The sequence below is a fragment of the Tinamus guttatus genome, unplaced genomic scaffold (genome assembly GCF_059628265.1).
Source record: "Tinamus guttatus ecotype Peru unplaced genomic scaffold, ASM5962826v1 Tinamus_guttatus_pri_ptg000043l, whole genome shotgun sequence".
In the NCBI taxonomy this organism is placed as follows: Eukaryota; Metazoa; Chordata; class Aves; order Tinamiformes; family Tinamidae; genus Tinamus; species Tinamus guttatus.
The window spans coordinates 1,060,483-1,085,393 of record NW_028288577.1 but is presented as its reverse complement, the minus strand read 5'-3'; the positions used below and the strand labels follow the sequence as shown (position 1 = coordinate 1,085,393).

Here is a 24,911-nt window from a genome sequence, read left to right as displayed (position 1 = left end):
AAATAGCTTTTTAATAGAAATAGGTAACAGTTTAATGCTTTTTTCTTTCTTTTCCTTTTTCTACCCACCCTTTAAGATTGGACATCTGACTCTGGAAGACTACCAGATATGGAGTGTGAAGAGTGCTCTTGCTAATGAATTCTTAAATCTACTTTTTCAGGTATATTTAGAGGAAAATTTAAACTTGAAAATTATGGCCATTGACACATATGGCCATGGAATACAGCATCAGTGTTTGTGCCAATAGAGTTTCTTTTGTCTGTTGCAATGAACTGTGTGTTTTTGAAAGTCCACATTACCTTGACTAGTTAAAGCTCTCTTTGATTATTATTCTTTTCAATATATGGAGATGCCTAAAGCATAATCTGTTAAAATGAATGTAGTGTAATGCTTATAAAATGAAATGAAGCTTCATTTCAGCATCAGCAGGTCTATTTTCCATTAGGAAAAGGCTGTGTGCCTTAAAAGGTTGCTCCTCCAAGTCTTTCCAAAGAAAGTGACTCAGGAAATAAGGAGACTTACTGCTAATGCTTTACCACTTTTCCTTTGTGTTTTCTGCAAGGGCTGTCTAAGGAACTTCTCCGCTTTCTAAATGGAGCAGCCCTTGAAAGCTATGATATCATTTAACTATCACGTTGCAGAAGCTGAGGATTAATGTGCAGGGATTTTTTTTTTTTTTTTAATTCAGCTTGACTTGGACTTTTTAAAATCCTTAAAACAATCAAATTTTAGTGCTTGGCTCATTTTGTGTAGAAAGTAAACCACTAAGAGTATTGTGATTCAGTGTAATTTATTCCTTGCCAATGCTGCATAGAACTCGATACCTTCCGAATAAATAATAATAATCCTAATGGAGCCTTGAAGATTTGCTCTAATCCAGTATTCACCTCCAGCCCTCTGTGGCTGTCTCCGCTTTTCAGCGTGGGTGGGGAAGAATCAGTGGGCTTCATTTTCATCTTATCAGTGAAGCTTACAAAGTCAGGTTTTAGCAGGAAAATGCTTGTTCTGAAAGGGGATGTGTGGTATTTCAAGAAACAGTAAATTGTCAGAGCCTGCCTGAATAACATACTACCTTCACCTCTTTATAATCCTACTCTTCATGCAGTAAAAATACTTTAGGGAGACCGAGCAAGAATATTCTAAGTCCATTAGCTATACTACAGTTAAAGAGAATAAAATTAGAAAGTTCTGTTTCTTTTTATCACTAATTGCATCAGTTTGTATTCACCTTTTTTAACCTTCTTAAGACAGACTATGCTTCTCATTGCACTGTCTGTTGTCAAACATCCTAGCTTAACTTAAAGTTGATTAACAAATATCTATGCATATTGGGGGTAGAACAAATGAACATTTGATACATTTGCCTTAATGATAATCAGTTGCAGTTGTTCCACATCGCCTGTTGACGGGCTCATCTGCAGTGTTTTTCCTCCTGACAGAGTAGATACATTTTCATTTCGATTTCTATTTTTATTTTCTTTTGATATCTTTACCTTCTGAGGCACCCTTGCCTTGTGCTGCCGACTCAGCAGCATGTCCTGGCACAGGACAAAGTCTGCCATTGATTTGTCTGGGAATTTATTTGAGCTGTCATGAGGTTCTCTGTCTCATCTGCAGACAGAAAAGCTAAGTAGTGTTAGTGAAACACATTGGAAAGCTTTTCCAGAAATTGCTTTGGTTGTAGCCTGGGCAATTTATCTGAAGAAGCTAAAGCCAGCACCATGTAACATCAGTCTAAAAAGAAACATCCCTGCCAGCTGTGTTGTGTGTGCTGGAAGATCTGTTGCTTCCCAGCAGTTAATGGCCTTTGCTTTATTCAGATTGTGGAATGGTCTCACACTGTAATATAAACTTAAATAAGATATCTCACCAGTCATTAGAAATCTCCAGCTGAGATGCAAATTGATAGCCTCAAAAGAGACATAAGGAATAGTCTATAAATCATGGTATGAGTAGCAACTAATCTGAAAACTGTTTTGGAGATGAGACAGCGGATCCTCCTCCCCGCACAGAGAACAAGGGCCCCCGCAGGGCCCTTTCCCTCGGCTCGTGGCCGGCACCGCGTGCCGGGGGCTGCGGGATGCGCCGACAGGAGCCGGCGAGACACTCGGCTGCAGCCAAGGGCCGTCCCTTTTCCACATAGGAAGGAGTAAAAGGAGGCTCCTGTGGGACTCCTGTGCTCAGAACACAGGCCCAGCCAGTTCGGGCATCTGTCTAGAAGACACTGCCTTTTTCTTCTGCATTGAATAAAAATAAAAAAGTCAAGCAAAGGACCTTTTGACTTTCAAAAGCTTTCTGAGGTTTGAGAGCAGTTTCCCTGGTGACTGGTTGGTTGGTCTCATTTAAACTTCTCCTTCAGTCTCTCCACATGCTGTTCCTCTTTTCAGGCCTTTATAGGGCCACTTCTCTTCAGTGTTCCCGGCTTCCCCGTTTCTCCCCTTCCCCTCATTCTTTGTTTTAACACTTACCTTGCACTCTTCCAGTAGTTCCAGTCTCCCCATTCTGCCTTTCTTCTCCCCCAAGTGTGGGCAGTTGCCTTTATGTTTTTGCACATCAGATCTGTTTCAGATATTGTGGTCTTTCATACTGTGTGCTTTCCTTAAGCCATGAAGTAATAAAAATCCATTTTTGTTCACTGTGATTTGTCTTGGGCTATTTGACATTCTTGGTATTTTTGTCTAAACAGTCGGAGCAAGTCGTGAACCAGGTAGCTTAAAAATACTTCTCTTTTAGTGATTTCTTCATTTTAATACTCTTGCTGCATAGTTAAAAAGAACTTTCTGAAAAGTATCATTAAAGGTGTTCTTTTTCTGGTCTGCCTAATGCTTGTTTGCATAGCGGCAATATTTGTGCAATAAGAATGGCCTTTCTTTTTACAGGTATGTCATATAGTTTTGGGGCTACGACCTGCCACTCCAGAAGAGGAAGGACAAATTATTAGGTGTGTGTTTTGCTCTGAATTTTGTATAGGTTTCAAAAGCACCTCCCATTATTTTTCAAAAGAAGAACATAAATTACAAAATTTGCAACTAAAACCTAAATCATGGTGTTCACTCTTTCTGTGTAGAGGCTGGTTAGAAAGGGAAAGCAGATACGGCCTTCAGCCAGGGCACAACTGGTTTCTTATTGCAATGCCGTGGTGGCATCAGTGGAAGGAATATGTCAAATATGTAAGTATAATGGTAATGTATACTGAATAAGTGATTTATTTGTTTTTGGAGAAAAAAGAGTGGAGAATAAATGACTGCTTAACTAGTAATGCTTGAAATTAAGCATCTTCTGTCTCTTAGTGAAAAGTAGTTGTTTTGCTGAATCATTGTCACACAGAGAGCTTTTCACTATTATTTCATTAAGCTGTCGCCTTCTCATTGGTTTCCTTTTATCAACCTCTTCTGATCTTACATCTTTCTCTGCCAGGTGAAAACAAAGTTAGGGAAAGCTAAAGTGTTACGGGTTTGAGGGAAGAATGTTTTTTGTTATTGCACATGCTATTCTCATTTAACAACGTGAAATTCAACAAGGATGATTCCTAAAATGTTTTAAGTCTGTGATTGTATCTGTTAAAATAATTGCCTTTTTAGACATTTAGAGCAAAAAATTTGGTATTTCACAATTATGCGTAAGAGTTTATTCCACTGGTTTAAGAATCTTCACTTGTTTGTTTCTGTAGATTCCTAGTAAGTAGATGTAGAAAATACATTTTTCTACAAAGTGCATAATATGTGAAAGTGGCAGCATAGCTGTGAATTCTGGTGATTGATTTGGCTGATGTTAAATGTGTTTTGATTTGTAATTTATTTGCTCATCTGTCAATTTTAGGATGCAAACCCTGTTGTGATAGAACCTTCATCTGTCTTGAGTGGAGGTAAGAATTCACTCATAGTTGCTGCAGCCAGTACTTCAGAACAGGGAGAAGACAGAATGGGAGGTCTTAATAACTGCAGTGCCACAGAAGAAAAGTTTTCAGATAATATTTCTACTGCATCAGAAGCATCAGAGACTACTAGCAGCAGTAAGCACAAAAATCTTATTTCCTTGGAGGTTTAACATAGAACAGATTTGAGAAAACTAAGTACTGCATGGATTCCTCCAGACTAATGAAGTTTAACTTGCAGAAGTGGCCTACATACGGATTTTGGTTAGCTAGGCTGTGGTGGATAAACCAGAACAGTCTCATTTGAATAAACTAGTTCACCTTTTCTGCTATGATTTATTGCCAGGACAGAGAGAAAGCAAGTTTTAGATTTTGGTTTTGAGTATAAAATTCAAAGATTTTATTTGGTGATATTTAAAGATCCAGACAAGTGCATGTTAAACATATATTTGCATATACAAGCCTAGTTATGCTGTGTTCAAGGCAGTATTCGTGGTAGCATCTGCTTTCATATATAGGTCTCATATCCACTTCTACATTTTTTTTTGTGAGTGCAAAGCTATGTGTTACTCTGTAATGTGGAATAGTTGCATGTTTTCCTGATGCTTTAAGGTTTAGAAACGTCTTCAATGATCTTAAACTGTTTTAGCCTCCCCTTTTTTTTTTTCTTTTTAACTAATAGCTTATGTTTTATGAATTCAAAGTAAAATAGGGATTTTTTTTTCTCTTATTTTGTTCCAGATACTCTTAACCCTGGCACACCAGGCACTGATACATGTTTTGCTAGGCAGCATAATACTTCGGACAATAATAACCAGTGTTTGCTTGGAAACAATGGGAATAGTTTGTTACCACTTAATCCTCAGAAACCAGGAGCTATTGATAATCAGCCGCTGGTAACACAGGAACCAGTGAAGGTAAATGCAACTGGCTCATGTTAATATGGAAAAAGCACATTTTAATCATTCTTTTAGCACAAGTAGCACTCTTAAGAAAAATTTGTTCTACTAATGGGACTATTCTTCAGTCTTTGTTAAGAAGAGAAACATTCAGTGTGTTCTCTCAAAAGGGAAATTACTTCTGCGGAAATGCGACTTTAATATTACTTACAGAAATACTTTTATAATTAACTTTTGTAGTATGTTTTCAGTCTAAATATGATAGCATACTGCTATTGCACAAAACCCAGAGACCTGGCCACACAGTAACACCAAACTGATAGTTTCTCCAGTATCCCTGTGGAAAAAAGAAAAACAAAACGAAATATGAAACACAGACCAATGCAATCAAAATGAGTAGGATGTTTCTGTGCTGTATCCAAAATTGTTAGAGTAGGTGAAGCAGAGGAACATAATAGGAATTTTGTATTTGACAAGCTTTCAGAAAAATAGTAAATAGTAAAACTCAAGCATTAATTATTATTACATTTAAATAGCATCTTTCACTATGTAAAGCAGTTTCTAATTGCCACTTAGAAGTATTTTAAATGTGTTTTGTATTCATAAAATAAAATTGTGGCAGCTGTATACAATTTTCTACATTTGAGATTTAACAAAATCCCTTTCTGTTTAAAGGCTGCATCATTAACAATGGAGGGTGGAAGATTAAAGCGGTCTCCACAGTTAATTGAAGGAAAGGACTACGTAATGGTACCAGAACCAGTTTGGAGAGCTCTTTATCATTGGTATGGAGCAAACCTGTCCTTGCCTAGGCCGGTAAGTTGTTAATATAGACACTGTTTACTTTACATAACTGCTGAAATAATGTATACAAACTATTGTGTCTGAGCAATGTTCTTGTAAAAAAGATAACTTGTGTGGAAAAGAAACTTGAATAAATTGAAAACAGGATTTTGTGACCAAGTATTTGAAAATTCCCTGGCCTTTTTTGTATTACTTAAGGTGCTGACTAGATATCAGCACGGGGTGTGGATGAGTACCTAAAACTCTTCCTTTCTCCTCCTCCTCCCCCTTGCCCAAGTGAGCTCATTATTTGGCCACGACCTCTTCTTCAAGTGCTCATCCGTTCTATATATTCTCTCTCATGTGCCTCACACTGTTGAAGAAACTTTCAGGCAGGGCCTTTTCCTGGTGTTGCACTCAGATTTCCTACATCTCCAAAGACAAAATTAGCCTGCACCTCTGAGCAGTATGTGACTGTGCCAGATAAATCCTGGCTGAACTAGCAGCCCTGAAACTGAAGTAACATGACTGAAGACACAAGGAATTTCTCTTCTGAGAGGGATTGCTCAAACAAAAGATACCTTCAGCGGAAGAGCCTGGGTGGTTCTTGTAGAATTTCTTTGATTTGTGGTGCTTGGACTAAGTTGACCAAAATTTCTGAGTCCCGGCCAGGCAAAGTCCAGGCTTCGAGTGTTACTTAAGAAACCTGTTGTTCTTGCCAGACATGTCTGGAGATTCCTGTATCCCTTTAGATAAACAAAACACTTTTCAATACCGTTAGGATTCTCTGGTCATAATGGTATTAAAAAGTCACTTGCCCAAATCTGCTCGCTTTCTTGTCAGCTTCACATCTTCAACACAATTCACCTTGTGGTCAGCTGCAATCTTAGCCGTCCAGGCCTGCATACAGAGAAGAGATTTTTAGTAAATTGCAAAGCATTTTGGATCCTCTTAGATGAAAATGTTTATGTAAGGCAGACCTCGTTTCTTAAAATGTTTTGATTCCAAACAGATTTTAAGCTGCTGTCTTTTTTTGATGTTTTTATAGTATTCAGTGTTACAAACGAGAAAGAATTAGCTATAGGTTTTTGAACCATTTGGTCTGTTAGTCGTGATACTGGCAATTATTTTACAGTGAAAAATCACTGGCTTCTGTTATCCTCCTCCCACACATTCTCCATGGAAACGAACACCTTTCATGATCCAGAAAAGGCCACATCACTTTAAACATAACACAAACTAATATGCTTGAGATTTTCACCATGGCCTTATTAGAAAGGGGGCTTCTATTCAGAATCGCTCTTGCCAAGAGGCTTCAAGAATAAAATGATGTGTGAACAAGAGAATATGATTTGGGGGGTTTGTTCCTGTCTCTAAAGATGTAGAAAATGTATATTAAATTCGACATTTTGGTCCATAGTTAAAGAATATTCTCATATTTAATTATGTGAATGCTTGAATTCTTGATGATGAAGATGGTTCAGTTATTTGTGACTGTACGTATAGGCAGCAGTTAGAATTCCTGTCTCTCACCCTGCAGTAGGGTGAAATATTTGTTACTCCTTTCCAGAAAAGGGCAGTGCTCTCTTGTTGTTCTTGTAACTAAAATCTGATACTATACACTTTAATTGCAATAGTGCAGTACATGGCTTCTCACAATTTAAGGTGTTTTCTTCTGGTTGACATATTCAGAAAAATAGTCCTCCTGCCACTTATATACCTCTCCAACTGATCATATTTGGATAGACAAATCTACGTAGCAGTGGAGACTAGAGTAGCTGTAGTTATGTCTTGGGAGCAATTTCAGATTTTTCTTTCAGTATATCAAAATGGGACAAAAGCAGATTTTCATATATCTTTATAATCGTAAACTTTATCAAGGTTTGAATTGGATTCTGTAATCATAAAAGATCAGGAAAAAAATCTTTGGAATGTGAGGGTTTATTTTAACATTTGTGAACCTTTCTGTTGAAGAATACACTGAGTAGAATTAATGAGGTTCATTGTAAGTTCATGGATATTTCAGGGAATTATAAATATATTCTTTCACCAGTATTGCACAGGAAGCTATGCTTTCACTAAATTAAGTGTTTGCTTTTGACAATCTGAAACTAATAAGCTTCAAAAGTACTTCAGAAACAGTAAAGTCATGCGATTCCTGAGGATATTTGCCTAAGACCCCATAAGAAGTTCAGAGGATTTCTTGTTTCATAGTAAAACATAACTTTTTTCCCTCTCTAGACCTCTGCTTTAATCATTACATCCTGTTCCTGTGAGGATTTCCTACACATTTGGAACAGCAGTCTCTAAAATGCGTTTTGAATGTCTTTACTAGGTGATCAAAAACAGCAAAACGAATGTGCCTGAACTCGAGTTATTTCCTCGCTATCTGCTCTTTCTGAGGCAGCAGCCTGCCACCCGAACACAGCAGTCGAACATCTGGGTGAATATGGGTATGATGAGCCTGAGAATGTTTCCTCAACATTTGCCTAGAGGTAACTTAAGAATGCAGCAAGAATAGCAAGCGCACAGTTTCTCAGAAAGCGAGATCCACAACTGTAGAAGCTTGCTGCCACTGTGCTTGTACCCCGGCTAATCAACTGTAAGGTGCAATCAGCTTTCATTAAAAAAAAAAAAATTAAAGGTTTTTTTCCTATCTCCTTTTGGAAGGAGGAGCTATGAAGGAGTGGTATTGGTGAAACCAGTTAAGGTGCATGGTTACTGCAAATAGTTTGGTTAGTTGAAAGTGAGAAATGTGCACACACGAAAGAATCAGCTGAAAAGAGCAAATCTTATCATTCCTATTAGTAGTTATTGTGTAACATACATGCATCTGTATATTGGGGGCTGTGTGTATATATATTTATATACGTATCTATGTATATGCGCCAAATTATTCAAAGCTTTTTAGAAAGAGATTGAACTGGTGGAATATGAAGACTATTACTTGATGCAGTTTGCAAAAATAAACACTGCAGACTTGGAAAATATAAACATCCCACTAAAATGTGCCATAATTACTGAGTTTCTACTCAGCAAATATTGTGCAAGTCATGGGTTATAGAATAATCTTCAGCTTGTAGCTTTTCACCCATTCAGTTGGAAAAGGTGTTGCAGGGACTTGTTTTCACTGCTCAGTTTGTGTGCACAATTGCATACTTGGATTGTACAGTGGCTCTACAGATTTTCATACGCCTGTGTGTTTTCCATACATACAGATTAGATGCCCATGGTGGCCTATATCCAGAAATAGGCTCACTTAACTACTGCAAATTAAATTCTAGGTGCTTATTAGTATTAGTGTGTGTTTAAAATCTCATGCAGATGCTTGATTTTTTTCATTGCTTTGATAGAATCTCATACCTAATGTGCAGATAGTGGCTGCCTGCTTGATCAAATTCCGCTACAGAAACTGCCTGTTCCCCAAATTCATTTTTCCCACTTTGCCAAGTACAATCAATGGAAACTGCTTTGTTTGGACACCCTAAAATGGCCAAATTCAAATAAAGAACATCTTCCGACACACCAGATTTGATCTTGATTTGGAATTATTTTGCTCTGCACTAATTCATTTGTCCAATCAATTATTAATCTTTTTGAGTTTTTTTCAAATGTGCTTTCTTGCTGTAATCTTACAACTAATCCTCTGATCCTTAATCTTTGATGGTCTTTAAAAAAAGTAGTGATTTGCCTGGTATCCTGAAGCAAAACTGATGCTTTGCTTACTTTTAAGATGATTAAAGAAAAGTTTTACTCTTCTCTCAGAATACATTTAATATTGTGTCTTTTCAAATGATACCATTTAATTTATTTTAAGTTTTTGATGACAAAAGTAGAATGATACTTCTGTGGTTACTTAGATGAATGAAATTGCCCAGTCAGACTTCTCTGTGTAACAGAAGCTTTTTCATAAATGTAATAGTGTTGTCTATGGGAGGTGGGAAATTCCTGAGCCTAAACTGAAGAAGCTCAGAGAAGTACAAGATATGAAGCTGTTCTCATCCAAGACAAAAAAACACAAATTTGTTAATCGGGCAGTTCTGTTAATATGTTCTGCAAGTAACTTACTTCACACGAGAATCTTAATAGATCAATTTTATATTGCTATTTACATTTATTTTATCTCTTAATAAAATAATATATAAATGTATCTGCTTTGTCCTAACTAGGATAGGAGATAGCAAGTTGTTGTGCTGATGTGAGATATCCAGAAGGGTTAGTAACAACTAAGTTTCAGTCTAACTCGCAATTTTGTCCCTAAATAAAAGGAGCAGAACTGTATACTTTTACCCAAAAAGCGCTTAGCTCAGTAGGCTTAAGGGGTTATTGGTGAACAGTTCTTTGTTTCACTTTGCATATATGTATGCACATTATGATGTCTACTTTTTTTCCTTATGGTTGTGAATCCAGGGAATGTACCCTCACCTAATGCTCCTTTAAAAAGAGTGTTGGCTTATACTGGCTGCTTTAGTCGAATGCAAACTATTAAAGAGATACATGAATATCTCTCTCAGCGACTACGTATAAAAGAGGAAGATATGCGCCTCTGGTTATACAACAGCGAGGTAATGTCGAGTGGGATTTTTTCATTGGTTTTGCTTTTTATCCCTTTTTAATATTGTAAATCCGTGTTCTTTTACAAAACACACATACTGCAAAAATAATGAAGCTGGAGTTTCTTATGTAATTTAACAACCCAGGTTGAAAAGTTCTGGCTAAATGTGTAAATAAAGATTTCGGTCTTGCCACTGATACCACCAGTGGGTCTGAGTATGCAATAGTATGGAAGTGTACTAAGGGATTTTTTAGTTTGGTTTTGCCTATACCTCTTGGATGAGCAGGCTGTGCTAAACTACTGCAAATGCAGTAAATTTAATTAAATGTTAGAGAGGCACTTGAATAGGTCTAGGAAGACTCAGGAGAGCTAATTGCAGTAAAAAAAAAGCCAAGTATATTCCTCCAGATTGTGAAGTGCTTTGTAAAACACCCTTTGATTATAAAACTGTCATGTTCAGAGCTGTAGTTTCAAAAAGAATGTTTTGTACCCCTTTTGTCTCAAAATTTCCTGGTTCATCTAGTATACCTTCTAAATCTATTTTTCTCATTCTAAAGAAATATTTTCATAAACATACATCCCTAAGATAAAACTTAGGGGTTGACATAGAAGCTTCTAGAGTTTAATTAACTGCTGTATTTAACTGACATAGATAGGAAACCAGTAGCTTTATATGTAAAGAAATTAAAATAGTCATTTTGTTGCTTTGAGATTAAATTGCTCTCAGAAAATTTTAAATCTAGAAATATTATTTATGTGCAATATCTTTTATCCTGCAGAACTATCTTACTTTGCTGGATGATGAAGATCACAGACTGGAGTATCTTAAAATCCAGGATGAGCAGCATTTGGTAATAGAAGGTATGGAAGAGGCTTACAGGGTAGTCTATGCATGAAAAACAAGTACGGTTTTATACAAGTATGTGTGTGCTTAACAAATAATGCATATGTACTGCAAACGCACAGTTTGCATGAATATTAAATCCTTTGCTTGTTTCAGTCCAGACAGATTCTTTTTTAAGCTTTTATTAGAAACTGATTTATTTTGCATCTGCCAAGAATTGACACTTTTGAGCTTGTCTGCTTGGCTGATAGTCTGTGTTGTGGAAAAGTCTTTCCATACATATTCCTTTTCTCCTTTCAGCTTATGCCCGTTGTCACTCATTCTCTCCCTGTGCACTGTCGTGTTAGGCAGTGCAGTTAATCACACATGAAATAGGCCTTTGTCAAAGGTAGAAGGGTGCACAGATCAGCTGTCTTTTCATCTAGTTTGACCAGACTTTTGTCTAATCTCTTAAAATTGGAAGCACAATTCTACATATTTAATTCTATCTACTATTGCACTTACGTTGCAGAGGTGATGCCCACTTTAAAAATGGGGAAAATAAGTATTTAGAGGAAATACACAAAAATGGGTTTTATGCTGTTTCTGTACAAGCCTCACTTGGTGGTATTTTTATTTTATATCTCAAGCTGGTGTGTTGAATGATATGAGCCTTTTTGCTATTTGTTTCACTTCATATTTAGTCAATTTAGAATTGGCTGGTCCAACTTATCCTTATACCTTGTTTTTTTCTAGTTCGAAACAAAGACATGAGCTGGCCAGAGGAGATGTCTTTCATAGCAAACAGCAGTAAAATAGACAGACATAAAGGTAAGGGTTTCAGCACAGCAATTGAATTATGATGAGAAGAAAAATTAAGAGGGTATATTATGTTGAAATAGTCATTTTAATATAAATGTTCTTAACATTGAAAGAGGTCCTTTATGCTGTTACTACTTTGCTTGTTCTTTTTGTGTTATTAACTTAAATGCTGGAAATGTGTGACGATTGCATAGGTATAGCAGTAGAAGAGTAACAAGTGGAACAACAAATTAGAGCTTTGTGTTTGCTATTTTTCAGATCTTTTTTTTTTTTCTTTTCTATTTCTTTTTTTTTTTCCCTCCTCTTTAGGTGAGAGAGAGCTGAGCTTTTAACCAAATGAAACCAGGACTTGCAGTACTATAGTCTTTTACCTGAAAATTGGTCATATAGCTTATACAGATGGCCGTGTTAGATCAGACCTGAGAAAATTTGGCTGACTTCAATTTTTCCTGACTTACGTAAAGTTGAGGGAGGGGATATTTTGACCAGAGTTGTCCTCTGTTGCCTCTGTGCAAACTGTTGTCTTGTAGTTGGGAGCAGATCAAATTGAGTAAGTTGCAGTTGAAAGGTCATAGTTAACTGTATTAAGATACCACTGTGGCTTCATTTTTCACATTTGCACCGTTGTCATAATTATATTTTCTTTCTCTCAGTTCCTACTGAAAAGGGTGCTACTGGATTAAGCAATCTGGGTAACACATGTTTCATGAACTCCAGTATCCAGTGTGTCAGTAATACCCAACCTCTGACACGATATTTCATCTCAGGAAGACATCTTTATGAACTTAACAGGTAATCTTCTATCTGAGCCCATTAGTATTTTAGCTGTGTTAACCTTTGGAGTTAGTTTCAGCCTTCAAAAGTCGAAGCATGGATAGATCCTATTAGGTTTAGCATTAGCAGCCCTTAGTTGTGCAACCGGTACCAGATTAGGTCCTCCACAATATAGCTGCTTCTGTTTCTGCAAGAGTCAAAACAGTCAAACCAGAAGCCTTTGGGCACCCTCATTTTTCCCCATTTGTGAACTTTGATTTTTAGTATGATATGAATGACTTTGTGAATTCTAGGACAAATCCAATAGGAATGAAAGGACACATGGCCAAATGCTATGGGGATTTGGTTCAGGAATTGTGGAGTGGAACTCAGAAGAATGTAGCACCATTAAAGCTGCGGGTAGGTTTGTAACATATTTCATTTATTTATCTTTGAATACCAAAAGCTTTTTAAAGCACTCTTCTATTTTCTGGTTTAGAGGTATTGTAATAATTCTGGGAAAGCCTCCTCAGTGTTACTTAATTATCGTATTTGCTTTGATCATGTGTATAAAAGTTGGATTTTTCTTAAAATGTTTTTCTTATAGTCTTAAAAAAATGGAAATACTAATAAAAATGTTCTTGCTGTTCTTATTTTAATAAGTGTTCTTATTTTAGGAGTTTGGTAATTATAAAAAGGATTCATATTAAACTTGTGCATCTTTTGAACTAAGCAACCTACAGGCATGTGCTGGAGGCAACCATGTCATGTTAACTATATTGCAGTGCTGCTAGCAAAGACTACGTATTTAGGTTGTTACTTATCATTCATGGTGGTTGTTATTTGTGATTCTCATTCAGCTTATCTGAGAAATTACAAGAATGAGAGATTGTGCTTTTAAGATGTAGATTTTTGCAGCCCTTGTTAGGGACTGAAGATCATGTGTAGCCTGTAAATGGTCTTTTGTTGGGAAAGCAAAGCAAGATGCCTTCAACTCTGGGAATTGCATTTATCGTGCAGGTTGCCAGCGTGCAGTTTTTTCTACAAAGTTTTGATCACTGTTACAAGCTTTATCACAATATTTAAATAGTGTTTTTTTTTCTGTTTTTTTTTTTGTTTGTTTGTTTGTTTGTTTTAGTGGACAATAGCAAAGTATGCTCCGAGATTTAATGGTTTTCAACAACAAGACTCTCAAGAGCTCCTGGCGTTTCTTCTGGATGGCCTTCATGAGGATTTGAACAGAGTTCATGACAAGCCATATGTTGAACTGAAAGATAGTGATGGTCGGCCAGACTGGGAAGTAGCAGCAGAGGTATGGGTTGAAGTGTTTTCTTCTTTATTTCTTAGGGTAAACTAAGATTTTGGTGTTGATGAGAGGCACTTTAGTATTAGTATTGCTGTGCTCTTTTGAAACTGTGATTTAGGGCATCTTTTTCACCTTTGAACTGAAAATGAATTTGATTACAGGTATATTTATGCGGATAATATACAGGTATAATGATGGTACTTCACAGTCATTTTGAATGACTCTTCTGAATATGGAATACAAAAACTTTTTGGAATACCTGTTGGTCTTTTTGGAAACTTTTAAAATGATCTCATACCTTGGCTATTATTTTAATAGAACAAACATTTCTTTATTAATGTTGAAACTGTATATTACCTATATATTATAAGCTAGAATAGTCTTCAGTTTCTAACTTCATTTTATTTTTCTGCACTTTATCTTAGGCCTGGGAAAACCATCTGCGAAGAAACAGATCCATTGTCGTAGATTTATTTCATGGGCAGCTTAAGTCACAAGTAAAATGCAAAACTTGTGGACATATAAGTGTTAGATTTGACCCTTTTAATTTTTTATCCTTGCCTTTACCAATGGATAGCTACATGCACCTAGAAATTACAGGTGAGTAGTGCTTAGATTTGCTGCTATGAAACAGAAATTATAAATACACAACAGATTTTATAGAAGTTGTCACGAAACAGATTTTTTTGTGTAAGCACTTATTAGAAATGCAGCAAATTTTTCTTAAAATGATATAACTAGTATAATAGATTAGACTATAAGAATTTTATTTTGAATACAGTTTAAATCTTCTAAAATAGTGTAGATGGTCCATTTTTAGTTTGTCTTAGATTTTCCTAGGGTAAAAAAAAAGAGAGAGTGGGAGGGAAGAATAGGCAAACAAAATTATTTTGCTGGTTATGAACTATACTGTGAAGAAGCCATACGCTGTGGGAGTAAAGGCAAAAGGAATGGAGAAAAAAAATGAAATCAGTTAGGGTTTTTTTTTTTTTTTTAACATTTCTCTTTGCAGATTTTGAAAATTGTCTGATTAATGATTTAAAAATGGAAGACAGGCTTTTGGTGTTATGTTATGTTTTACCTGATTTGCTGATTAAAGTATTTCTTTTCCCCTTTAAAGTAATTAAATTAGATGGTACTACTCCTGTTCGCTATGGTTTGAGATTGAACATGGATGAGAAGTATACAGGTCTGAAAAAACAGTTAAGTGAACTCTGTGGGCTAAAACCAGAGCAGATTCTACTCGCAGAAGTGCATAGCTCCAATATAAAGGTAAAAAGAAAAAAAATATTGCTGCCAACACAGTTTTGGTATTTCTGATAATTTGTGTACATCGGCATATTGAGCCTTTCTTTTTGTCACTGAACTTTACCTTCAGAAGTGATATTAAATTCAGCTTAGCTAAGTACGAGCTTCTATGTCACTTTCAAACCTCACTTTGGTTTGCTTTAAACGGCTTTAAAATTGAAGGCAGTTGGGCCACTTGTAAGTCACTTGTTGCCAAAAAGAAAATTGACAAAGAGGCTTGTAAAACTTTAATTGAATTGATTACTAATGATGGGTTTAGAAAAAATGATAATATCTTCTCAACATTTTACGTCTCAAGTTAGAGAGCTGTGATGATTTTAAACACTGTCAAGAGGCTGGAAGCATGAGAAATGACTGACTTTTTATGTGGAGTGTGTGTGTAATTTATATGCATATATACATACTTCTTTCTGCTGCCATTGAGCAGGGTTTAAACTCAATGGTTAGAAATTGGGGACTTTCAGACTGTTCAGAGCACTTTAATAGCACGCTCAGGTCTTGCTGCAGAGATCTGCAAAGTGATGTGGGGTTTTTGGTGCTCTTTTTTCTGTATAGATGTAAGAAAGTAAATGGGAGGGAAGAGATTAGACTATCTGTAGAGAAAAGAAATGTGTTTGGGGTCACAGATAAATTAAATACATGTCTTATGTATAAACTTTCCGTTTTTCCCTGAAGAACTTTCCTCAAGACAACCAGAAAGTCCGGTTGTCAGTGAGTGGATTTTTGTGTGCATTTGAAATACCGGTTCCAGGATCCCCTACGTCAGCCTCAAGTCCTTTGCAGACAGGTAAATGAAAGCATACTTATTCTCATGTTCATTTAAAATTCTCAGAACTTAGACACTGGAGAAATTCAAGAGAAAACCTTCTTTAATGGTTTGGGAGTAGTGAGAATTAGGGATAGTTTAGTCTCAGCTCCGATCCAGATGGCTTCAAAACAGCTTTCTCAATAGCACTGACGGTCTGTGATCCTTTTTAGTATCATGCCCAGGACAGGGGTTAGAAGAGCACTATTTACCTATTTTAATGATAATATTTTGCAAATAATAAAGAAGCAAGAAACATGCCAACTGGCTATAAGGCAGGACATAATGAAAAATAACCCGAGCGTGGTATTCAGTGTTTGTTTCATTGCTTGTAGTTTCATATATGCATTGTAAACAACTCTGTTGTTTCTTGTGACAGCTTTGCAGAATCAGAGCATGTAGTAAAAGATTAGGTATCAGTCTGAAGGAGAACAAAGGGCATTTCATGAAATACATTGGGCAGAACAGAGTCTTGCTTGTTGTTATCAGTTGTGATTGCTCCTGACTGTTGACAGTATTTGTCCATCTACAGATCTCTCAACTGGGCCATCAGCTAATGGAGCACTCAACATAATGATGAATGGGGACCTTCCCAAGCCAACCCTAATTCCAAATGGAATGCCAAACACTGTAGTGCCATGTGGAACGGAGCGTAATAACCTTGCCAACTGGACCCTCAATGGTCACGTGCCCTTGCTTTCTGACAGTCCGTGTACAGGGTATATAATTGCAGTTCACAGAAAAATGGTGAGTACATCTTGTTTGCTATAAATTGTGGGTATTTTTTCAAAGTCAGCACTGTTTTCTTTTTGCAGTTCATATGATTAATCTGTAGCTCTAAAAAGAGGAAATGTGAATACACATTTCTCTTAGGCGACCTTCGGTGTTCACCGACTCCCTGATAAAATGTTCCAGGAGTATCTGAGCAGAAAAAAAACAGAGAGAAGCAATGTGAAATTTGCTTCTTTTCTGTTTTTATGGAACAGCATTATTATTTCTAAGAGGGTGAAGGCACATAGTACATTCTTGAACTTCCCTAGTGTAGAAGTCATTTTGGGACAGGTATTAGCATCTCTCTACATTGTAAAGTTACCACGTGGTAGTCAGAGTAAAAATATATGCATCATTTGAAATAAAACATGTACACAGTTGAAACACACATCTATGTTGAGTGCTGATGTGGTCTAATGCCCCAATATCGTAAAATACAATTATATTTTCAGCCAGTTTGAAGTCAGTGATCAAAATTCAGGCTTTTTAGTATTGGAAAAAAAAATACTGGAATTGAATACTTCTAGTTGAATTAAGATTTGTTTAATTGCTAGAGACTGAAGTGTGTAACAAGGTCAGCATTGTGGTAGGCATGATAATGGGAGTTAATGCCTACCTATATGCGAGTTAATGCCTACCTATATGCGAGTTAATGCCTACCTATATGCGAGTAAATGCCTACTTACACCCGAGTCCCTGTCGCTGCCCATGCGCAGATGCGGACGGAGCTCTACTTCCTTTCGTCTCAGAAGAATCGGCCCAGCCTCTTCGGGATGCCGCTGATCGTCCCTTGCACCGTTCACACACGGAAAAAAGACCTGTACGACGCGGTGTGGATCCAGGTCTCCCGGCTCGCCAGCCCGCTGCCTCCGCAGGAAGCCAGCAACCATGCCCAGGACTGGTGAGTGCCTGCCAGCCTCGGGCTGCCACCACCCTTGCTTGGGTTCCTTTAGAAGACTTCACAAATCATCATTCATCTTTATCCATTTTATGTCCTGAAACTACCTCCATGGAATGAGTGTCTGTTTTTTAATATATAATTAGGACTTAAATGTCAACAATTTTAGGAACAATTATGTCTGCTTTTATTGCAGATGTTTTCTGCCTTCATATCCCATCTAGGGGGTTATTTTTGTAGGAAGTCATTTAAAAGTCCTGTGATTTAATAATGACAATGAGAGGGAGTATAGTAGCTTTGTGAAAATAGCATGTTTTCAGATAGCTTTTAAATGAGACTGCACTTTAGGAAGTGTCTTCCGTATATTTAATTCTCTTATAAAACTGTTTAAAATGTTCACACTTTGGGGTGCAGGGAGGTGCATTTCTCCCATGGAATTCTGCTTTGCAGCTGGTGATTTTGATGCTGAATCTGACTGCTTCTGTCTCCATAGCTGCTCACAGTTGTATTTTCTAGGGCTTAGTACTGAACAGTATGTAAACCCCCATTGGAAACACTTCAGATGTTCTTGTTCTGTTACATTTCTGTCATTGTCAGACCCAATCCAAGTTAATACAGTGTGGGCTTAAATGACAGTTTCTTAATGATTTAATTAAATAGACTGAAAGAGTCACCTTTATCTGGGGACGTGTCAGTGTGTATGTATGAGAGCTGCCCTTTAACACATTTTTCTTATTGTACCACTTAGGAGTTTTATCACAAGCTCTTCTCTATTTTCTTGCTGTTATCTCTACTAAATAACTCTTGTATCTTTAATATAGTGATTTAATGTCTTAATTTGTTTCACTATATAAAGCAATTTCAGTGGCCAGTTTCTAGCTGGATGTACTGCTACGGCACTGTGAAAGTCTGACTATTGCTTAATTGATTTGTGTTAATTGATTTGTACATCCCCCAGCATATGTCAGGAAAACTATTGATGCTGCTATTGATGCTTACGTGAGATCTGTTATCTCCAAAAGATCTTTAAAAATATACTTGAGTTTTCCTTTCTCTCTAGTTGTATTATTATATTCATAAATAGTGAAGAAGTATTGATAGTAGTATGAATCTGATTGTTGCATTTTTTAAAGGTAGTTTAATAGTTTAAAGACTATCCTGCTGAGTAGTCTTAAAAAATGCTATGATGTACATGTTTGGATTTAGATAACATAAAGGCAGATCTTGTTTTATTTTTTTATTTATTTATTTTGAGAAGGGTAGTGTCTTGGTAAACAGCAGAGGTGGTGAAGTGTGGTCAAAAGGAAATGGAAGTCTGGATCAGTGCCTGTGCTTCATGCTGTACTCTCTTCTGTTTCAGTGATGATAGCATGGGATATCAGTATCCCTTCACCCTGAGGGTAGTCCAGAAGGATGGAAACTCCTGTGCTTGGTGTCCATGGTACAGGTAAATTGTCCTTTTTATTTTAAGCACAGGAGTCACTTCAGCAGAAATGTAATTTATGATAAGGGGTTTTGATACATTTCAGAGTTCAGTGGTAATAACAATGAGAGTCTAGAATCTAATTTAACTAGCACCCCCCATGGCAGCCCTGCGCTGCAGAGTTGCTTTTATGACTTGAAGAGCTGAAAACTCTGTTGACAGACAGCATTAAATTAGGGATCAGATGATCCAAAACCTCTTAACGCCTTCCAGTCTTCCCTGTTCCAGTGTGTAAGCGTACAGGGATGTGTTTGTATGTATTTAGATGATCTCTGAGGGGGTTAGACAGCAGACTAGTCTGTGTGTAAATCATTTACCATTAGCAGTTCCTGTGCTATTTGAAAAGTGAAAACTAAAATGGACCATAGGTGTTTGCCCTGGGAACAGCCTTGGAAGTTTTTCTAAACAAGGGACATGCTAATGAAAATCCCAGGCTGTTGCTGGAAGGTTCTGAGACCACACGCTCGTTCCAAGAGGGTGTCTGCTACAGCTAGATAGCACAGAGCCGTGTCCTGAAACGAAACGAGGAGCTGGGCTGTGAATTAATGTAGGTCTGGGCTGTGAATTAATGTAGGTCTGAGTGGTTGCACAGTTTATCACACCTAACTTTTTCTTTTAGATTTTGTCGTGGTTGTAAAATCGAGTGCACGGAAGATAGAGCTTGTGTTGGGAATGCCTATATTGCTGTAGACTGGGATCCAACCGCACTCCACCTACGCTACCAGACATCACAGGAGCGGGTAAAATTACAGCCTTAAGCCTGCAGGGCTTGTTTGAATGTTAAAAGCTGTGAAACACATCCCATTTTACCAAGAACAAGTTTGGAAGATACTGTCTTTTCTTCAGTTCTTGTTTATTATTAAAGTAAAGGCAGTAGTCATTGAAGAAAATATTCTGGATAAATCTGTATCATAATTTTAGACCTCCTACATGTCTATAACATGAAAGTGAATCTTTAAAGAAACCACAGGTGTGCATATTCTGGCTGTTCTGAATTGCTTTTGCAATTTTGCAGTTGCTCTCTACAATATAGTAGAACATGTTAATATGTTACCCTTTCAAAGGACACCACTGCTACAAGTAGTTATGTGTAAGTAAATATAGTCACTTCACTGAGTCTACAGAACAGAAATAAAGGTAAGTGCCCACTGAGTTAATCTGGAAGAACTACTGCAATTTGAGTTCAGTCCATAAACTAAACCAAGGACAACACATTATCTGTATATCTGCATTTTCATAGTTGAAATAAAATATTTTGCATCTTTAATCCTAAATAACTGTGTGATGTATTTCTTCTATGTTACTTTATATACAGCCGTTCTTTGAGCAGTTTGTATGTGTTTCCAGTCAGTTTAATCTCACCTTTTTAGATTGTAGAAGAACATGAAAGCGTGGAGCAGAGCCGCCGAGCTCAGGCAGAGCCCATCAATCTGGACAGCTGCCTGAGAGCCTTCACCAGCGAGGAGGAGCTGGGCGAGGACGAGATGTACTACTGCTCCAAATGCAAGACGCATTGTTTGGCCACCAAAAAACTGGATCTTTGGAGGCTTCCCCCTATTTTGGTATGATCTTGTGCACTTTTCCTCTACAAAGTGTGAAACAAAGTACATTAGTCACAGATTTTGAATTGCTAGGTATGGTCTCTTTTTTCTTACTAAATAAGGCTTATATTTACTTCTGTTCAGTGTCTTGACCAACACTGTTTGCATCATGCATTTCTGTAATGCAGGCAGATAAAGCAAACCCTAAATCCTTGTGCACATTTTCCGGCGCTGTTGCAGCCATTTACTGTATTTTACATTCACTTTGGTCTTCTCTAACACAGAATTCACACTTCAATAGAGTGCCTTGGTAACAGTCTTAATCTTTGGTCTAGTTATATAAGATCTGTGTGTGTCGCCTTTCAGTGTGGTAGGTGCTACATAGCACTGGTGTCTGAAATGAAGCCAGCTTCCCCTGAAAAAATTAATTTCCATATTTTATCAACTTATACCCAAAATCCAAATGCTCAGATAGTGTTAATACTTATTAATGTATGATACAACATATATATTTCCAGAACCAAAATGCCTTTTAACAGTGAAATTACATCATTGTGGTGTAATAGTTCTCCTTTGACTCTTTCTAATGTGTTTCTCCTTAGATCATCCATCTGAAAAGATTTCAATTTGTAAACGGCCGCTGGATAAAATCTCAGAAAATTGTTAAGTTTCCTCGAGAAAATTTTGACCCAAGTGCCTTTTTGGTACAAAGGGATCCGAGTCATTTTCAAAGGAAACAGCCAGCTGCCCACGCTGACGACCTGCCTGATGCACGGCCTCTCCAAGGGGAGTCTAGAAAAGGAGATCTGCAGATCTCTTACACAGCAAGCGAAGGGGACGTGCTGAACAGGAGTCCCTCTTCCCTTAACACTACTAATGTCTTGAATAATATCAAAGGTAAGTACTAATTAGGGAAAATAGCACATTTGAGCAAGTGCTGGTATTTGGGGGAAAGAAAATATTCTTCGTTAGAACTGTGTTGGCTAAAGCATTAAATTTCCCCCGCTGTTTGCCATGGGAGGTTTAATGAAGCATTACCACCAAGAAATGTAGTTACTCAGTGATATTATTGGTACTGGCATTGTCTGTTCACATAAATGGACCAGATTAAGAATGAGGAACGTGGTTCTGCATAAGAAAAGTTAAATTTCAGGTTGTAAGTGTGCGTGTGGGCACACACAGACAGTTCTATTTTTATATGTTATTTTTAAGTTCCAGTGGAACAGTGGATTTTTAGTATTTGGTTATTAAAAGAAATCTTTAATTAAAAAATCTAGACTATGTATTTACTTATCTTTCCAGTTCATATTTGTCTTCTGTTCTAGCATCTCCATCTTTGGGAAGGAAAAGTGGAACCAGCTGTCCTTCAAGTAAAAACAGTAGCCCCAATAGTAGCCCAAGGACTTTGGGAAGAGGTAAAGGGCGCCTGCGGCTACCACAGCTAGGGAAAAACAAACTGTCAAATAGCAAAGAAAATCTGGATGCAAGTAAAGAGAATGGCACTGACCAGGAACAGAAATACACCCCTGAGCAAGGAGATGCTCTTACTCGAGGGCAGATTTTGGGTGGTAGCCAGAGTGAACTCTACACTGCTCAGGACACAGAGGTGACTTTAGCCAACGGGTACATCTGTGAGCAGAACACATACAGTAATGGAAGTATCAACGGTCAAATTGATAACCACAGCGAGGACGACACTGCAGATGACCAAAGAGAAGAAGTTTGTGTTAACCCTATTTACAATCTATATGCAATTTCGGTAAGCTAACATTTTAAATGCTTTAGAGTGGCATCATTTTGACTAAATGTTACTGTTTTCATTACAAAAAGCAGAGATTAAAAAGGCTGTGAAGCACAACACAGTCGGTCAAAATTGAAAGGCGCTTTCAGGTTGTCTGTTCTCTCTTGCTGTTATCAAGCAGGACCTTTCTGTGCACAAACATTTGAATTATTTTTAGGTTTTTTGAGATGGGAAAGAGGAAAACAAAAACAAAACAAAAAAAACAGAATCTGGCAGTAAAGGAAAATGATAAAGGCTTAAAGAGATGCGAGGGAGGACTGGCCTCGGAGTGGCTCAGTTGAGCTGCTGGGGCCAGCGCGCACGCAATGGTTTTGTCCTAACTGGTGGTTAACCAACCCATGTGGTTGGTTTTAAGAATGTCTGTAACATTTGGGCATCTTTGGCAAGTGTAGGTTGTCGGGAGCCACTGTCACTCTTAGGAAGAATGTGGATTTGTTTACATTATTCTCTGTGAATTCTGTCTGATGTTTGATCCCCAATTTTTTCTTTTTCTTCAGTGCCATTCAGGAATTATGGGAGGGGGTCATTATGTTACTTATGCCAAAAACCCAAACAACAAGTGGTACTGCTACAATGACAGCAGCTGTAAGGTAAATGTTTTATTTTTGTAATAAATGGTTGTGTTTTCCTTGGGTGCCTAGAATCAAAAAATATCCATAGTTTTAAAGAATGATGCTCAAAAAACATTTATCTCAAAATATCAGATGAATATTAGAATTGTGACCTGAAATTGCACATGTTTTTTTTCATGTTAGTACATGTTCATCAGCTGCTAACATGGGTAAGGAAAGATGCTGATTTTGCACAAAGGTAGAAAAGCTCTAAAAATGCAAGTTCAAGAACATTTTTTCATTATGCTGGCTGTTTTGTATTCAATTATTGAATAATGAAGTTTCAGTATTTCTAATTGCGTTTGTCACTGTAATTTTGTTACGCTCCTCAAGCAAATAGTGGGGCCTGGTAACTGTAACAAGGGAGACTGAGAAAACGTGATTCCTCTCGCCAAAGGCTGCCCTGGAAGAAGGGCTCTTTGGGGGGCTCTTTGGGGGCTGTTTCGGTGCCCGCGTTGCGGGTCGGTGGCGCTCGTCCCGCTGCCCGTTTCAGGAGTGGCTCCTGTTTTGCAGGAATTGCATCCCGACGAGATCGACACCGACTCTGCCTACATTCTTTTCTACGAGCAGCAGGGGGTAGACTATGCACAATTTCTGCCAAAGATAGACGGCAAGAAGATGGCAGACACGAGCAGCATGGATGAAGATTTCGAGTCCGATTATAAGAAGTACTGTGTCCTGCAGTGAGCGGGTGCCTGTCTGGAGAGGGCTCGAGGGATCACGCGCCGAAACGAACGCTGGGCGACAGCGGCACTGCGAGAGCGAAGCTAAGTGTAGTTATTGTACCTGGGATACGAAAGCACAAAAAGAAAACCCTAATTAAATAGCAGTTAATATAAAGATAGCGTTGTTTTGTTCTGTTATCTCACTACATGCTCGAAACATTTCTGATGTTGGACATCAGGCTGAAACTGCCATTGGCCTTTAAATGAAATGGTTTGAGAAAGCCGACTAGGACCAAATAAGAGCTAAATTAAATAGTCCAAATAAGAGCTAAACAAAGTAGCGTAGAGTTTACCGATTCATCTAACAAAATCCTAAGGTTGTCCTCTAGATTTAAGATAATGGGGAAAAAAAGTTGTAGTGTTGTCTTTGGACAACATGATATTGCTACCTCCTTTTTCCTGCAGTTTTATTGCATTTTATTGGCAAAACAAGGAAAGCAAGAGTATGAAAAGTGCACAAATTTCAAGACTGAACATGAAGAGGTGGAAGTGTTTCCAGTTTTGCCATCACTAATGTGTGTCAATTGCTTTTTTCTCTGTGTGTTGGGAGCACAACCAAATCATAATTTGAGAGGAGATTAATTTCTACACTTGAATGGTTTTATTATAATTGTTTTCTCCACGCGGTGGCTGTGCAAATCAACATATTTCAGGAATAGCTTTTCAGCCCGGGGAGTTTTATCTCACTCAAGATAGAAACTTCAGGTTGAAGAGAGTAGCTGTGGTTCTACGCATGGTGTCTTAAAATGTGCACATTGCACAGAGGGTGCCCAGCTTTTGGAAGGAAAGATGCTTGAGCTTACGTTTCGTGACTGGTGTTGCTTTTAAATTTGCACTTTTAAAAATTCACATAATTAAATTCAAAAACATTGTTTTTGTTGTTGTAAGGGCTCTGAAGTGAATGGCTGTGAATTATCCACTGTGTATTTCAAACAGATAAGAAGCTGTGGCCGTCAGGTAGCTATCGTAGCATTCATGGATGGTTTTTTATTATTATTGATTTCATAATTTAATAGGGCTTTTTTTTTTTTTTTCAAATTTGGTTTGCCTTTCTTGCAACAGGTTATGCATATACTTGCAATCAAAACAGAATTGTCCATGTCCTTGCAAAATGCTCTTTTTAGTCAGCAGGGTAGATGTATGAAGGAAAAGC

General features: G+C 37.5%; 1 protein-coding gene across 4 annotated transcripts in view; it reads left to right on the top strand.

Annotated features, from left to right (window-relative positions):
• Positions 1 to 24,427, top strand: part of USP32 (ubiquitin specific peptidase 32) — a 58,145-nt gene extending 33,718 nt beyond the window's left edge. For 2 of the 4 annotated variants that reach the window (XM_088535975.1, XM_088535968.1), the window contains 25 exons: positions 77 to 160; positions 2,880 to 2,941; positions 3,068 to 3,170; positions 3,820 to 3,865; positions 4,616 to 4,791; positions 5,449 to 5,589; positions 7,892 to 8,051; positions 9,967 to 10,121; positions 10,891 to 10,972; positions 11,691 to 11,765; positions 12,410 to 12,548; positions 12,824 to 12,929; positions 13,648 to 13,821; positions 14,241 to 14,415; positions 14,936 to 15,087; positions 15,799 to 15,910; positions 16,461 to 16,675; positions 17,416 to 17,600; positions 18,958 to 19,044; positions 19,700 to 19,820; positions 20,451 to 20,642; positions 21,224 to 21,518; positions 21,947 to 22,380; positions 22,920 to 23,012; positions 23,547 to 24,427. In XM_088535975.1, the coding sequence (XP_088392101.1) occupies positions 77 to 160; positions 2,880 to 2,941; positions 3,068 to 3,170; positions 3,820 to 3,865; positions 4,616 to 4,791; positions 5,449 to 5,589; positions 7,892 to 8,051; positions 9,967 to 10,121; positions 10,891 to 10,972; positions 11,691 to 11,765; positions 12,410 to 12,548; positions 12,824 to 12,929; positions 13,648 to 13,821; positions 14,241 to 14,415; positions 14,936 to 15,087; positions 15,799 to 15,910; positions 16,461 to 16,675; positions 17,416 to 17,600; positions 18,958 to 19,044; positions 19,700 to 19,820; positions 20,451 to 20,642; positions 21,224 to 21,518; positions 21,947 to 22,380; positions 22,920 to 23,012; positions 23,547 to 23,720 (3,738 nt within the window). In that variant the 3' untranslated portion in view covers positions 23,721 to 24,427. Of the gene's footprint in view, positions 1 to 76; positions 161 to 2,879; positions 2,942 to 3,067; positions 3,171 to 3,819; positions 4,013 to 4,615; positions 4,792 to 5,448; positions 5,590 to 7,891; positions 8,052 to 9,966; positions 10,122 to 10,890; positions 10,973 to 11,690; positions 11,766 to 12,409; positions 12,549 to 12,823; positions 12,930 to 13,647; positions 13,822 to 14,240; positions 14,416 to 14,935; positions 15,088 to 15,798; positions 15,911 to 16,460; positions 16,676 to 17,415; positions 17,601 to 18,957; positions 19,045 to 19,699; positions 19,821 to 20,450; positions 20,643 to 21,223; positions 21,519 to 21,946; positions 22,381 to 22,919; positions 23,013 to 23,546 lie in introns of all 4 variants that reach the window. The other 2 variants (XM_088535961.1, XM_088535953.1) reach the window with 2 other exon arrangements.
• Positions 24,428 to 24,911: the final 484 nt, after the last annotated feature.